This window comes from Mesoplodon densirostris, chromosome 16, assembly GCF_025265405.1.
Source record: "Mesoplodon densirostris isolate mMesDen1 chromosome 16, mMesDen1 primary haplotype, whole genome shotgun sequence".
NCBI classification, from domain to species: Eukaryota; Metazoa; Chordata; class Mammalia; order Artiodactyla; family Ziphiidae; genus Mesoplodon; species Mesoplodon densirostris.
The window spans coordinates 85,533,073-85,547,424 of NC_082676.1; the positions used below are offsets into that span (position 1 = coordinate 85,533,073).

Sequence of the window (14,352 nt, forward strand, 5' to 3'; positions counted from 1 at the left end):
AGAAACACCACCCTTAAAGTATAATGTAAAGAGGCTGAATTATCTACATTCTGGTTAATGGCAAGAAAGAAGTTTCTCTCAACTGTGGAAAACGCAATAAATAATCTTCAGGCATTTGTGACCACCCGTGCAAATACTTTCTTGTCAATGGTTACTTTCAAATATTTGAAGAGGTTATCATGAAAAGTCTTGATGGTATCTGAATGGGACCATCTCAAGAATAAAACCAGACAGTGAGTAAGTTATGTTCACCCATCAAGGTCAAGTTTCTCACTAAAAATTTTGAGATTTTGATTGGAAAGTTTTATACAAATCCAGTATGTCATAGCTTCCCTAGCATTCTCCTAAGATGACTAATGAGGCTTTTAACATATATACTGTTATGAATCCATGGACTGAAATGTATTTAGAACACTTCAATTCATTGCAGTTATTATTATTGATTTTCACATCATCCCACCTTTAACGAGGGGGAGCCTCTTCAAGGTGGCACAGGAGTCTTCCTGACAAGCCCTCACTAGTGTTTGATAAGCTTCTTTACTTTTTGGAATTATATATTATATTATATATTATTTATTGCCTGTCCCTGACTTGGAATCATCCATTTACCCAAGAAAGCCTGTTTATTTTGGGGGGTTACTGGGAAGCTCAGTGCTACTAGGTTGGTTCTTATTTCCAGGCCTTTTGACGAGAAATTCTTTTTTTCTTTGAAGATAAAATCATCGTCCTGCCAATTCCAATTTAGGGCTTCAGCTTTGCCCAAAATCTCAGTTCCTAACATCCACATAATCCTTATTCGCTTTATGTCACAACACTCATACAATTGCACCTTAAAAAACCAAACCCAGCACTACCCTTACCAGCATGACTGCTGAAAACAGCTTTTGACCGTTTTCTTTTTCCTCCAGCTTTTGATTTTGGTTTTGTGCTAGGGATTGTCAATCAAACTGTCATGTTTTAAAGTTACTGGAAATAGTTACTTTCCGTTTGGCTAAGTCACCAATTCAAAATACCGCTCTGATCATTCGTTTCATTTTGCCTTCAGTGTTTTAGAATTTCTTTTATAAATGTTTTAAAATAATTTAGTAACATCTTATGGAAAAATCTGAATGAACTTTTTGGCCAGCCCAATGTTTACATGGTTTCAAAGTCAATGAGAAGCCTAATTTCTATTTCTGTACCCTCCTTCTCCTGTAGGTGTACTTCCAGCACCCTGAGGTCCTGGGGTTCACCAACCTGTCCTTGCGGGAGCCCACCTGCCACTCCTCCGACAGGCAGCCACTCAGCTGCTGCCCGCACAGCTTCTTAGACACCTTCCCTGCTGTTTAGTCAACTTGAGCCCTGGCCGTACGCCGTAAAGGGGCTTTCCTTACGCGGAACTGAAACACTTCCTTCCACAATTGCTGCCTATTGATGCCTGTCTGTCTCCTTGCCCACAGAGCTGTTAGACTAAATGAAAATCACAAAAATATGCAGCTGGGCTTTGCTCCCATGGGCCAAGTAAACACCCCGCTTCTCTCCCGTTTCCCACATGACATGATTGACAGAGCAGTGCCCCTGCTGGTCATCCCCCTCTGCAGAGGCCCTGATTTCTCACCATCCCTCAGGGTGGCATCCAGCCCAACCAGGATTCTGTGGCATTATGATCTGCCTTGATTTGGAAGTGTGTCACCTACAAGATGACGGTCAACGCTCTCCCTGGATCTGTGCTCAACTCACCTCCCTGACTCTTTTTATGATAACTGTTGGCAAGTCCTGTCTTCCCTCCCTCTGTCACATGGCTGGTTGTGTGTATGTAAATGCAGCGTCTGGCTTATCCCTTTTATGTTTCAGCCTGATTTCAGCCATCAATCTAACACAGCAGTTTATTTTTATTTCTGATTCGGGGACAAAATATCTGAATGGCCCGTCTCAGCTGTGACACCTGCATGTTTGATGGGCATGTCCTCTCCATCCCCTCCAAGTCACTGACAGAAGTGCTGACCAAGAAAAGCCCAGAAGAGTGAGGGGTTTTGCCACTGGAGTCACCCTCACAGCGGTGCTCCATCAAGTGAATGACACTCTTCGGGCAAAGCTGAGCCCTTGGAGTCCACCTAATTACTTTATCATCCAATCCACATTCCCCATCTTGGCCACGGGGTGCTGACTGAGTCAATAAATGAATGAATGAACGAGTGGAAATCAAGCCACAGAACGAATATACTATATGGATCCATTGACTCGGTAACCCTCCCCCAAAAGGAAATGAGGTTGGTAGCATGTGGCCCCTTCTGAGTGACCAAAGGTCACTCCTAGTGGCTCTTTTCCACCTTTTCTTCCAGGAACGTCTACTGTTATTTACAGTGCACAGAATTTGAGACTCTGCCAGGCCAGCACTTTTCCTGAACCAGTCTCTGCAGCTGAAAAGAGAGACATCAGTGGTTTTCATGTTTGTTCTTCCATTCAAGTACCCAAACAATATCACGCAGATTACGTAAAGCTTATTTGCAGGATCCCCCAGTAAATTCTAGTTGATCATTAAAATTCATCTTCTCTGTAATCTACGTAAACGGCAGAAACAGTTTAATGTAACAGTTAATTGAAAGAAACCTACACTGACCACGGAGCTACCTGGTGTTTGGGAGAGTCACAACAAGCCAAATAAAATTAATAAGCTGAGGCTGTGACGCGCCAGCAGGGAATTCACAACGTCTCATGGGACAGGTGGGCATGGCCTCTGTAGTAGGAAAGTGATTGACTTCTGCTTCCTGCTTGTTCCCCGTACCAACGGGTGCAAACCCAACCTAAAGATGCTGACGGCCCGCTGATAATGCTGTAAAGTTAGCTGAATTTAGCACAGAACGAAATTACAGTGCATTGCCCGACAAAATTTCTATATGTTAACATGCTCAGCTGTATCTCCCTGAGATACCTTATCTACCTTATCTGTTACAGAAAAATTGTGGAATCTCAGTGTCCTACACAATAGCAGTTCATCTCTCATCGCCCTACAGGGCAACGTCAGTTTTCCTGGTTGTGAGTAGCCTGGCATGTGAGCATTCAGGGCACCCCCCTTGCTTAGAAGAGCATCTCCTCACTTCTGCTCATATTCCATTCACTGGGAACAGAGCTGCTGGCAGGACAGCTGCTCCCAGCAATGTCCACACCGCAGAAGGGAGCGTGGGTCCTCAGGTCTTCACCACAACCACACACCCTGATTTTCCTTATCCTAAAAGCATATGATTGCTAGTGTCAGGGACTGAAGTATCTACCCAGAATTCACAGGCATCTCCCTCTCCAGGTGACCCCACAGAATTAAATGCCTTTCAGAGAGGGGAGAAGCAGATCATTACGTGGAAAAATCACGGGCTACACTTTGCTGTGGAGACGAATATATTACAATTTGCGCGTTGGGCGTTATTGTTAATTCCAGATCGTTGTAGGTTACGGCTGAGTTCTTGTATTGTGATGGTTCTTGCGGTTTTGATACACGTAAATGTCCTAACTGCATTAAACATTCCTAACACATTATTAGGACAACAAATCTTGGACAAAGCAGCTCAAGAATCTTTTTTTAATGGCCGGCGTAAGAAAATATCTTAACACCTAAAAGGTTTTGTGTGTCCTTTTCCGAACTTATTTTTCCCAATTCTTCATGCGCCAGGCATTGAGGAGAAAGCATTTGGGACCAGCTTTTAGGCTGGGGAGGTACAGTGTGTGGGGCAAGGCAACCAGGGACCCGGCTCTCCTTCTAAGACAGGCAGAAGACTCGGGGGAGAAGGCCAGGCATCATGCTGCACGCGGAGATTCAATGGGTGCAGTGTTGGAAACTGAAATAGGAACAGCAAGGGTCTGTCTGTAATCAGACAGCTATCTACATTCTGTTTATTTACGCATCAGGCATTGTGCTTGGATTTAGGGATACAGATATAAATAAGACAAATCAGACGCAGCCCCTGCCCTTGAAGCGTTCACAGGCTTGGAGGGAAGCCCAGGCCGTAATGTGCTGGTCACAGTAATTTAAGATGGGTTTGATCGTTCCTTGTATCTTCCAGCAGCAGCTGAAGGGCAAGTCTTACCCCGGAAACCCCTTCTCTCCCATGAGGTCGTCTGCACAGATACAGGTGCTGGACTCAGCCTCCTCCAGCCCCCGAATCTCAGCCCTGTGCCCAGGCCTGTCACCCCTGCCCAAAGCCCCACTCAGGCCCCTGTTTGGTCTTTCAGTGTTGGTTTTAGCAGTATCTCCCTTGGGAAGCCTTCTTCAGCCCTGACCCTGATGTGTCCTACAGGCCAGTAGAAGCCTGTTCTGAAAGGGATTCAAGATCAGCTGAACCAAACATCCTGTATGGCTTAAATTCAGTGTTTTTCAAAACTGCAGGTTAGAAATGCATTAGCAGCAGCCCAGGAAGTCAATTTAGTGATCACAGCCTGCATCTGTTAAAGGAGGAGAGTGTGAAACAGAATGGAATAGACTAGAAAGTATTACAGAACATCACACACCGTCAGGGCGCCTATTGTTCTACGAGCCTTTTGTTTCAGGTGTGTGTGTGTGTGTGTGTGTGTGTGTGTGTGTGTGTGTGTGTGTGTGTGTGTGTGTGTGTGTGTGTGTGTGTGTGTCCGTCCATGTAAAACAGACTTTTTTTTTTTTTTTTGCGGTGCGTGGGCCTCTCACTGCTGTGGCCTCTCCCGCTGCGGAGCACAGGCTCCCGACGCGCAGGCCCAGCGGCCACGGCCCACGGGCCCAGCCGCTCCGCGGCACGCGGGATCCTCCCGGACCAGGGCACGAACCCGCGCCGCCTGCATCGGCAGGCGGACTCTCAACCACTGCGCCACCAGGGAAGCCCAAACAGATTTCTTCTTGTGGATGGCATTAAAATATGTCCACGAGCTACTGCAAACCCACTTGCCATGTGAACATAAGCACCAAAAATCTGGAAGTAATTTATGTCCATGTTTGGTATATGCAGAATGAAAAGCAAAAGCATACATTCTAGCATTTTCCAGCCTTTTCGAGCTATGTGACCTTTGGAAAGTTAGTTACCTCTCTGAGCTTCCGTTTTTTTCTCTGTGAAATAGGAACAGTGGTGCCCTTCTCATGTGATGGCTGGGGGATGACTGACGAAATGATAATGAGTATTAAGTGGAGAGCGCAGCACAGCGAAACTGGCAGAGAGTGGCATCCCCTAAATGCTCGTTTCCTATCCTTTCCTTTCCTGAAAGTTCTAACAGGCCAGATGAAGCCCATACCTAATGGAACGTCCCATATCACTCTGTTCAGTTCCTACTTAGTGTTTTAGGCAATGCTGGGAGATTCTCAACATTATCCTGTTCTGTAGGCGCAGCTTGAGGTCTAGAAATTCTTAAGGGTTGCACAAATCTTTTGTGCAATGTCATTTATGCCACACTGAGAATTTCCCAAGAGGAGATAAGAACGGAGCTTGCAAACGGAGTGTTCATTTATAATCCTTACTTTAGAAAACCTTGCAAAGCCCAAGTGAACATTTAAGGGCTTTTACTAATGTTTTAGAAATACGGATAACCAAGTGTTTTTTTCCATTTCTCTTTAAATATGAAATATTTCTCTTTCATTAGAAGGTAATGTTCTGAAACCAGAATAAATCATTACAGCACAAAAATACCTGTTATGAGAAGAAAAATGATAAAGAAATAAAACCAGGAAAAATTAAAACCTTGGCATGCTCAAAATTGATGATTTATAGTATAATTTGTCTTTGGACCCTTTCTAGAAAAACCAATATCTGCATCTTAATGGATACATTTAAGGAAGGGATAGGAGTTTGCTAACCTCACTGGCTTATTTTAGGATGGAACCATCACCTATTACATCCATATCCTAACAGTATGTAGGATTCCACACTGAGGCTCACCTCAGACCTCTGTGGTCACCTTACTTCTTCATGTGTCTTTCACCATTAGTCGAACAATTTTTAACAGAAACTCACTGGAACCAAACACTGCATCAGCATCAAATCTGAACCACTGATCGCTTCAGATGACTACAGTGCTTTTCCTCCCATACGAGATGATTAGAAAGTTGCTGAAGTAGACATTGGCAATAAGAAAAATGCTTGTAATTACACTGCGCGTTTACTCATGCGGAACTGAGACTCTGGCTTTTTCTACTGGAAACTAAAAGCATATTGATTCCTGGAAGGGTTCTGAAGGAAATTCTCGAGTAAACTTAAGTTGTTTTCCATTCATTTTGGGTAATCACAATGGAAATTTGACAAGTGGGTTCCCCGTATTGTGGAACTTTAGGCCACGCCACTGTGACGAACGAACCACGCCCCGTCTTCCCCCGACCCCGCCCGGAAACTTCGTGTGGCTGGAGCTGTATTAGAGTTTTGCTGCTCCATGTGTAAATTAATCTCTCGCATTTTAAAATTCTTCTCTAGAGCAGAGAAGGTCACGAGGCCCTGCTGATAAAATCTATCAAACGGGATTGGCAGGCAAGCTCATGGCGGGTGGGGGATGAGGGGGGATTTGAGAAGTCGGGAGGTGAGGAAGTTTGTGTTAGATAATCCCTGCGTGTCCGAACCTTAAAGGACGAAAGCAGACAAACCAGACGTTTTTATTGTATCTTAATAATGGATGGGACTGAAGAGAAACCCGGGGTGTGTGACAGGTGGAACAGTGGGTTCAAATCACTTCAGGGATCAAGGTCACGCTCGGCTGAACTCAAGGGAGGAATAACTCACTTATCTTCCTTTAGGAGCTTCCTGGAAGAAGATGCCTCTGAGACCAAGCCCATGTGGTCCAGGAGCACGAGGCCACTGCGTCTCCTGGGCAGCAGCCTTCCCGTCCCCGCGTTCCTGCCGCTGTGTGCCTGCACCCGGGCCGACCCTGCATTATTTATAAGTTCTCTTTGCGAGTGACGCCCCCCTAATGGCAGGGGGGGCCGCACCCTCTCTCCTGGCCTTCCCACACCTTCTCGAGAGGAGCCTTATGAAAGTCAAGCTAAGTGACATCATGTCGCCTGATGGATCGAGCTTGCCACGCGGCTAACGGGAGAGGGACGATGAGGCTGGCCGGACGGCAGTCTCGCTCTTCCCAAGGCCCAGTACTTCCTGCTCCTCCACGGTCTCCTGATTGACTCCAGAATTACGTCTACAGACATTCCAATAATCTCCCAAATTAGGCTGACAATTAATCTTATGAGTTATTTTTTTCTCCTTAATGTACAAGCATTTTAATGATTCCCTTCTCAGCTCCAAGGGCCAACTCAGCCCCCAGGCTTTCTCAGCAATGGCTGCTAACAGCACTGGGACACGCAAGGTGCTGGGAAGGGTCCCCGGTGGCAAATCCACGTGTTCGGCTGTTGGCCGAGCAGACCCGCCGAGCTTAGGGCTGAGGCTGAGGGGTCCGGAGGGGCTGTGGGTTTGCAGTTTCTGCTAATTCCAATGTGGGCGATTATGAAGGATCATGAGACGCTCTTAATGCAGCAGCCATGAGACAGGTTGTCCCACAATTTTGTATCTAGAAAGTGTAAATACATCCTCTGGGTTTGACTCCCCAGCAGGAGTCACCATACAAAGTGGGGCAGAAACTGCCAGCTGCCCTCCACTTTCCCCTCCCCCTTGCTTCCTTCCTAATGGACAGAAATGTACCCACAGCTGAAAGACCCCTTCCAGGCTCTCTGGCACAGAGACAGTCCATGAATTGTAAGCATACGTCTGCGGCAGATGGGACTTCTAAGAAAGCTCTTCAGAGGTGGGCACACTTGATTACTAGGCCACAAGGCACACCCCATGCCTTCCTCCTACTAGGATGTGGACGTGATAGCTGGCATCGCAGTAGTCAGCTTGTAACCATGAGGCAAATGCTAATGATGGCAAAGCAAAAAGAAGGAACCTGACTCTCTGGTGACCATATGACCCTGTAGAGCCCACTGCCCACTCTTTTGGTATGAGAGAGATAAAAACACACTTCCACCTCAGTTAAGCTACTGTTCTCTTGGGTCTGTTTCTAGCAGCTGGACTCCATTCCTAACCAAATCAGACGGCTACACTTACTTCCCTGGTGCAGTCCCAGTAAAGCCCCTTCTCAAGGGTGCCTTCCCACCAATGGCATACTCCTCAGAGCATCTCAGTGGGAAAGCCTTTACAGCACGTTAGTAATGTCTATCTTGTGGGCAAACGGGGAGTGACTGCCTGTGAATGAGGCCGGATTCTGTTCTAGTTCTTGATCTTGTCTCACAAATGTCAGTCTTTGCTCCCGGGCGGGGCTGCAAGCCCGCAGGTTTGACAACGAGACAGGTATCTCCTCCACTCTCCTTGCCCTGGCCCATCGCACAACCTTGAGCACACAGTAGGTGCTCACATCAATTCCTGAATGTGTGTTCTCGATTTTACTACTAGCAGAGAGAATAACCCCAAATTTCTTTCTGTACAACTACCAGTAGAGAAACATTCAAATACCGCAGTAGATACTGGTCATTGTCACGGTGGAAGGAGGAATACAGACAACAACACGGGTGTTTGTATCATAGCTCAGCGTTTTCAAAGCCTTTTCACATGCATTGCCTTGTTTTCGCTTCACAATTGCCCTTAAAGCAGTCAGGCCAGGTAGACGCGTCACAACTTTACAAATGAAAACAGCAGAGGCTCAGAAAAGTTATTGTGTTTCTTGAAGGCAGATAAGGAGTAAATAGTAAGAATCAGGCCTTACAGACTCCAGGAAAGGGCCGTTTCTGGGGCCACGTGTACAGCAAGGGGTGTGTGCGCGAGCTTGCGTGCATGTGTTTGCGTGTGCGTGTGCAGTGCGTGTGCCTGTGTGTGCGCGTGCCTATGCGTGTGTGCATGCGAGTATGTGTGCATGTGCCTATGTGTGCGCCTGTGTGTGTGTGTGTGTGTGCAGACATCTCACAAGCGCCCCAGCCTCATCTCCGTCTCCCTAAGTTCCTCAAGGCCCCTCGCTGGTGCCGTTTTCTTCCCAACGTACCACCTTCTAGTCAGAGGGCTCCTCACCTGGCTTTACCAAGTCATTTGCTCCAGAGCCAGGCCAGCCGCACGTCCCCCCGCGCTTGCCCCTATTCTTGCCGACCTTGTGTCTAAAGCTCTCCTCTGACTGTCCTGTCCTGGGCAGCAGCGCGGATTCAAGGACAGAGTTAACGTGCTTTTGCTCCCTGTTGTTGAGCTGTGGGTGCCTGGAAGGCTCACAAGGAGCATGGACGATGAGCCCCACGCGAGCACACCCGTGTCCCGTGGGAGCCCCGCGCGAGCGCGCCCGTGTCCTGTGGGAGCCCCGCGCGAGCGCGCCCGTGTCCCGTGGGAGCCCCACGCGACCGTGGGTCCCGCTGACAGCAGAGGCTGTTGACGGCGCCCAGAAAACAGAGCTCTTGACTCAGAAGACCCAGCGTTAGCGCTGCTCTCCGCCTTGTGTTAGCTGAGCGACCTCAGACCAACTCAATTCTAGCAAAGCGTGTCCTGTCCTATGCCATAAACTGCAAGCAAGCTGAGGGAGGGGCTGGCCCCGGTCCTACCGGGCAGGTCGCTTGGGGGAGGGCTCGCGGGGCCCCCTGCAGTCTGGGTGGGGTTCTGGGGGCGCTGCAGAGGGAAGGCGTGTGGAGCTGCTCTGAAAACCATGAAGCAGCACCCGAACACACCCCTCGCCCCTCTCACGGCCAGCGCCAGAGATGGGGGAATGCATCACTTCACAGCCACACTGTCGCTCTTTTGTCTCTGGAGCTGCCGCCTCATCCTCAGCTCCCCTCCGCCTCGCCCGCACCCACCGACAGGCCCCTCTTCTAATACGGCGCTTTGATCGCGTCACCCACAGCCCTAACCCTTCCACGGGTCCCCAGGGCAGACTCTACAGCCTCCCAGCCCTTCTCCATCCAGCGGGGCCTGCGGCAGCACGGAGTGCAAACGCGCCGGTACCCCGAGGAAGCAGCCACAGGGAACAGCCGTGGGGATTACTAACAGCAGTATCTGTCATTGTAAGTGTTTCCAAAGTTACTGTTATTTTATGAAATAGACCAATTAAAGCAAGCATGAACTGTGCAGGGTTTCAGCTATTTTCATTTTTCAATGAGTGATCAAGAATCACCCGCAGATAAACAGCCCCTTCCCGGTCGTCCTGCATGTTAAATATTTCTCCTAGTCGCTGTGAATGCAGAGGTGACGGCGCTTAATTTATAAAGGGGGATATATGGACGCACGGATGACAACAGACAGCCGATCAATAAGGGACGGTAGTAACAGCATGTAATATCAAGGAACATTAGGTCCCAGGCATGATTTGGGGAGAGAAGTGGGCAGTTAGAAACCTTATCGTTTGAAAAAGGTCAAGGCCTGGTAGCGATAAAAACGCCTAAGCAAATAAAATCACACCTGTGAGTCAGGAGAGGGTAAAGTTGCTGAACGAAAAAGCGTTTCAGATTTTGTGGGAAAACTGCTTCCCTGGGCAAGGCTCTGGGCTGCTCTGGGGCCCACCTGGTTGTGTTGAGAGAGGGTCTATTTGTTACTGCTAAGAGCTTTGAAAGCGAAATGCAGACATGGAGGAGGTTTCTGAGTGCCCAGCCCTTCCTGGCGCCGAGACGCGGATCCTCCAGAAAACCAGTGGAAATAACTGAAAATAACAGGGTTGGGTCTTAGCACATAAACGTAAGACCCACTGGCTTTATGACATTCTGCCTGGTCATTTTTGGGGGGTGAGTGTGGGGAAGAGTTTTTATTGATTTAGTAAATTGTTTGCTTGTGTAACTGAAAGAGTAAACCAAAGCGGGGGTGGGGGGGTGGGGTGGGGGAGAGGGGGTGGGTGGTGGGTGGGATGGAGAGCACCAAGTTGCAAATTCCATCACTAATAATTGTATGACATCAATAAAAGCAAAATACTAAATACTCATCCTCTTTGAAAAACATTCACAGTTTCACACAGGACGCCACAGCCAGCTTCACTGCAAAATATACTGTTATTCCATTTAGGAAAAGCCAATCCCACAGACCTTGTACAGAATAAGTGGACTAGTTAAAGGATGTGTGTAGATACATCCTGTCCTTAGTAACCAGAAAAAAGCAGTTAGAATCCTATCTGTTTCCCTTCTGTGGTTTTGTTATAGTTTCGGAATAGACAGAGAGATTAAATTAAATATGTGATCACTCTCCTTCTAACTACTCCCTAGAGGACTGGACGCTATTTTTATTCCGAACATGCTCCAGTTGAACTTTGCAAATCCTGCTCCCCAGTGAAGATTCTGCAGCCTCGGGGGAAAGCAAGCTTACCTCCTTGTAAGGTGTACTCGGTCACGGCCCTGCTGAAGACGCCCAGGCCGGCCCCATTGTAGGCGGCCACCTGTATCTCATATTGTGTCCAGATGATGAGCTCCGTCACCAGGCAGTAGCTGACCTCGGGGCTGGTGATGTTCCTCTGCTGGTACTCTCCGGGCAGGCCAGCCAGGCGGTACCTGCGGTGGACCCAGGGGAGATGACTTGAGCAAGGAACTGGGTTTACCTGAGGTCACTCCACACGGTTAGAGGAAAGCGGAAGTAAAAACAAGAGTAAAGCCAAGAGGTCAGCCCCAGACGACACCGCTTCTACTTCAACCACTAAAAAGGTGTAACCTAATTTCACAGTGATTATAAGCTCTGGGCCAACAGAACTGACATTTCAACTATGCTAGGGTTCAGGGAAGATGCTCGCTTTTGAAGTGCTAGTTGTCCAGGGAGTTCAGTGACTTAAGGCCCCAAATTCCAGACGTGATTTCTAGCGGGGTGTGGCTATACATCCATCTAAGCGACCCCCTCCTCCTGTGACTGAGATGAGGGAGGGAAGGAGGTGAGCAGTACGCGGCCTCTCGGTGTCCCTGGGCTGAGCTCCCCGCTGGGCTTGCTCACGAAGTCCCGCAGTCGGAATGAGTGCTTTCCAAAGGCATTCACCCTCCTAAAATGCTAGGCCAGCGCTAAGTATGACAAATGGCTTTTTAGGGGACCTGTAAGAGTGTGGTGTGTAGGCTCTTTAGTGGACTAAAGGCAGAGGTTTAAAGTTGTATTTATTTAAAACAGCGACATACACGGCTCTGGACACAGAAAACGTATTAGCTAGGACATTGCTATTTGTACAATGAAAGGACCGCTGTAGTGTTGTTTTGAGTAGCGAATGTTTTCCACAATTGCATGTGTAGAAGTGAATCAGTTGCCCTGGGTGAACCGAGGGGCATGCACAGTGGGCGTAACTTCCTCGGTCATCGGGCGGCTTCCAAAAGCACGGATTTCTATCCACGAGCTGGTTCTTGCCTCAGGAAGACGTGGCTTTGATGCTCCGTGGGGGAGGGAAGAGATGGAGGAGAATACGAACCCAGAGCGGCGGCAGGAGGAGACCGTCCACTCTCCACAGCGGGCTGGGGTCTCCAGGCCCCTCCTGGACACTGAGCAAGCCTGCGGGGTCCCGCTCAGTCATCTGCGCCATCCCCAGGGGCGCAGCGTCTGGATGCAGGCGGCCCAGCACACCAGCAAGGCTGCCACCCTCGGAGGAGAGAAGGAGCCCCGAAGTTCAGGCCTGGGACGGAAACAGCCCTCCCACAAGAACAACGGCTGGACAGGCAACCCGTGAAAATCAGGATTTCCTGAGACTAGTCTTTTGTCCCTTCCTGCTACAGGCCACGTGTACGTGGTGAGGACTGCGGAGAGGAAGCAGAAACGCTGGAGAGCCGGCCAGCCGTGAAGAGCACGAAGGCCCAAGGCCTCCCCGACTCCCGCCTGAAAGGAGCCGCAGGACGCGGGCCCCGCGGTGGCCCTGGCGACGGTCAGCGGTGCTCTGCGACGGGCCAACGTGGAAGTTAACGTATCAAAACCCCATTTGTGCTTCACCGTCCATCAGCTTCCGATCCTACTCAACCGGCGCTCCTTTTCTGAACTACCTGCACCAAGTGTAGGTGCCATGCACAGCATGTTAAGTTCATCCATATGACAGGACGGTCTGTCTTCCAAGCAGGGGACAACAGGGGGAAGGCTTGGTGTGGAATAACCCGCGTACCAGATATTTCCCATCTACGAAACATACACTTTTAAAATAAATGGCACTGAGACAATTAGACGGCCATTTTGAAACAGGTACATATTGGCTTCACACCCACACCAGACCCCACAGTAACCTGGCACGTGACTGGTGCCCAGGAGCATGGATAACCAACATGGCACAAGCTGGGCACGGCTGCTGAAGAGCTCACTCCACTATCTGGTACACATTCCAGGGAAAAGCAAAGCAATCAGCTCAGAAGACATAGGTTCGGAAGAAGACAACGTGCTGGGTGGCCTCAAGAAAATTCTTAAGGTCCCTGAGCCTTGCTTCCCTCCTCCCTAAACTGACAGAATCATGACGGCATCTCACAGGCTTGTTGTAAGAATAAAATGAAACAGTGGGTGCACAGGAGGTGTGACGGTGTAAAGCACCCCCTAAACACTTCTCTTTTGGAAACACTGCTCTTGTAGGAAGAATCCTAAGAGAGGACACCGAGTTCTGAGAAGCCAAGCCTGCTGCACACCTTCTCCCAGGCCCGTCTGTATGGGGTTGTGTGTGACATGCTGCAGAATCCACATCTTGGAGACGGCAGCTCTCCCTTGGAGGCAGGCAGCTTGGTCCACTCTGACCACCGGCTCAGGGTGCTTTTGTAACATTCATGGGATGTCTGGGAAGGTCATAATTAATAACAGAAGTGCAGGGCATTGTCCTCTGACTGGCCGGATACGTTGCCCGGGAGACCGTCTCAGAGAGAACGAGATGATTTTTTACATGGAAATAAACAGGAGAATGTTTTTAAAGGACGTAACCCCCATGCGGCTCTCAAAGCAACACCCTGCCCATTATTATAAATATTTTATTACTGAGCACACACTCTAACTAATTCTTATGGCCAGAGCCACAGCAGTGATTTATTTCCATTTTGTTCTTCCGTGGATCGCGCTGTTTATCTGACACGGAGACTTGTGCCCCAGAGGGTACACACTTGCAAACGGAGCTGATTTGCAGATGGGAGGATTATTCGGAAATGTGTCCAAGCAAAGTCGCTTTGGCCCGGGTCTTCAATTGCTGAAAACTTGGATGTTCACAGGCCTTGGGTAGCGCGCCCTCCTCTTAGGGCTTTCTTGACTTCAGCCCCTGCAAACACAGATACCCTCTTTTCCAGAGCTCGGCTCTACTGACACCGTCACAGAAAATCCTTTTAACACTCGTAATCCCGCAAAATAGAGCAATGTGCAGTCCCTGATGGGGCCTCGCGACATCAGAGAGATTTCGTTATTAAACTCCGTGCCCCGGGCCTGGTTCTGTGGGCTGACTTTTAAAGTCCTTACTTGGCAGCCGGAGCCCAAGGAAACTTTTCCTCCATGTGCTCAAAGAGAGACAGAGGCGGCCTGG

General features: G+C 48.9%; 1 protein-coding gene across 1 annotated transcript in view; it reads right to left on the reverse strand.

Annotated features, from left to right (window-relative positions):
- The window catches only part of SDK1 (sidekick cell adhesion molecule 1), an 831,209-nt gene that overhangs the window by 169,358 nt on the left and 647,499 nt on the right, over window positions 1-14,352 (reverse strand). Inside the window, exon 17 of the mRNA XM_060079272.1 lies at window positions 11,223-11,404. Coding sequence (XP_059935255.1) covers window positions 11,223-11,404 — 182 coding nt within the window. The remainder of the gene's footprint in view (window positions 1-11,222; window positions 11,405-14,352) is intronic.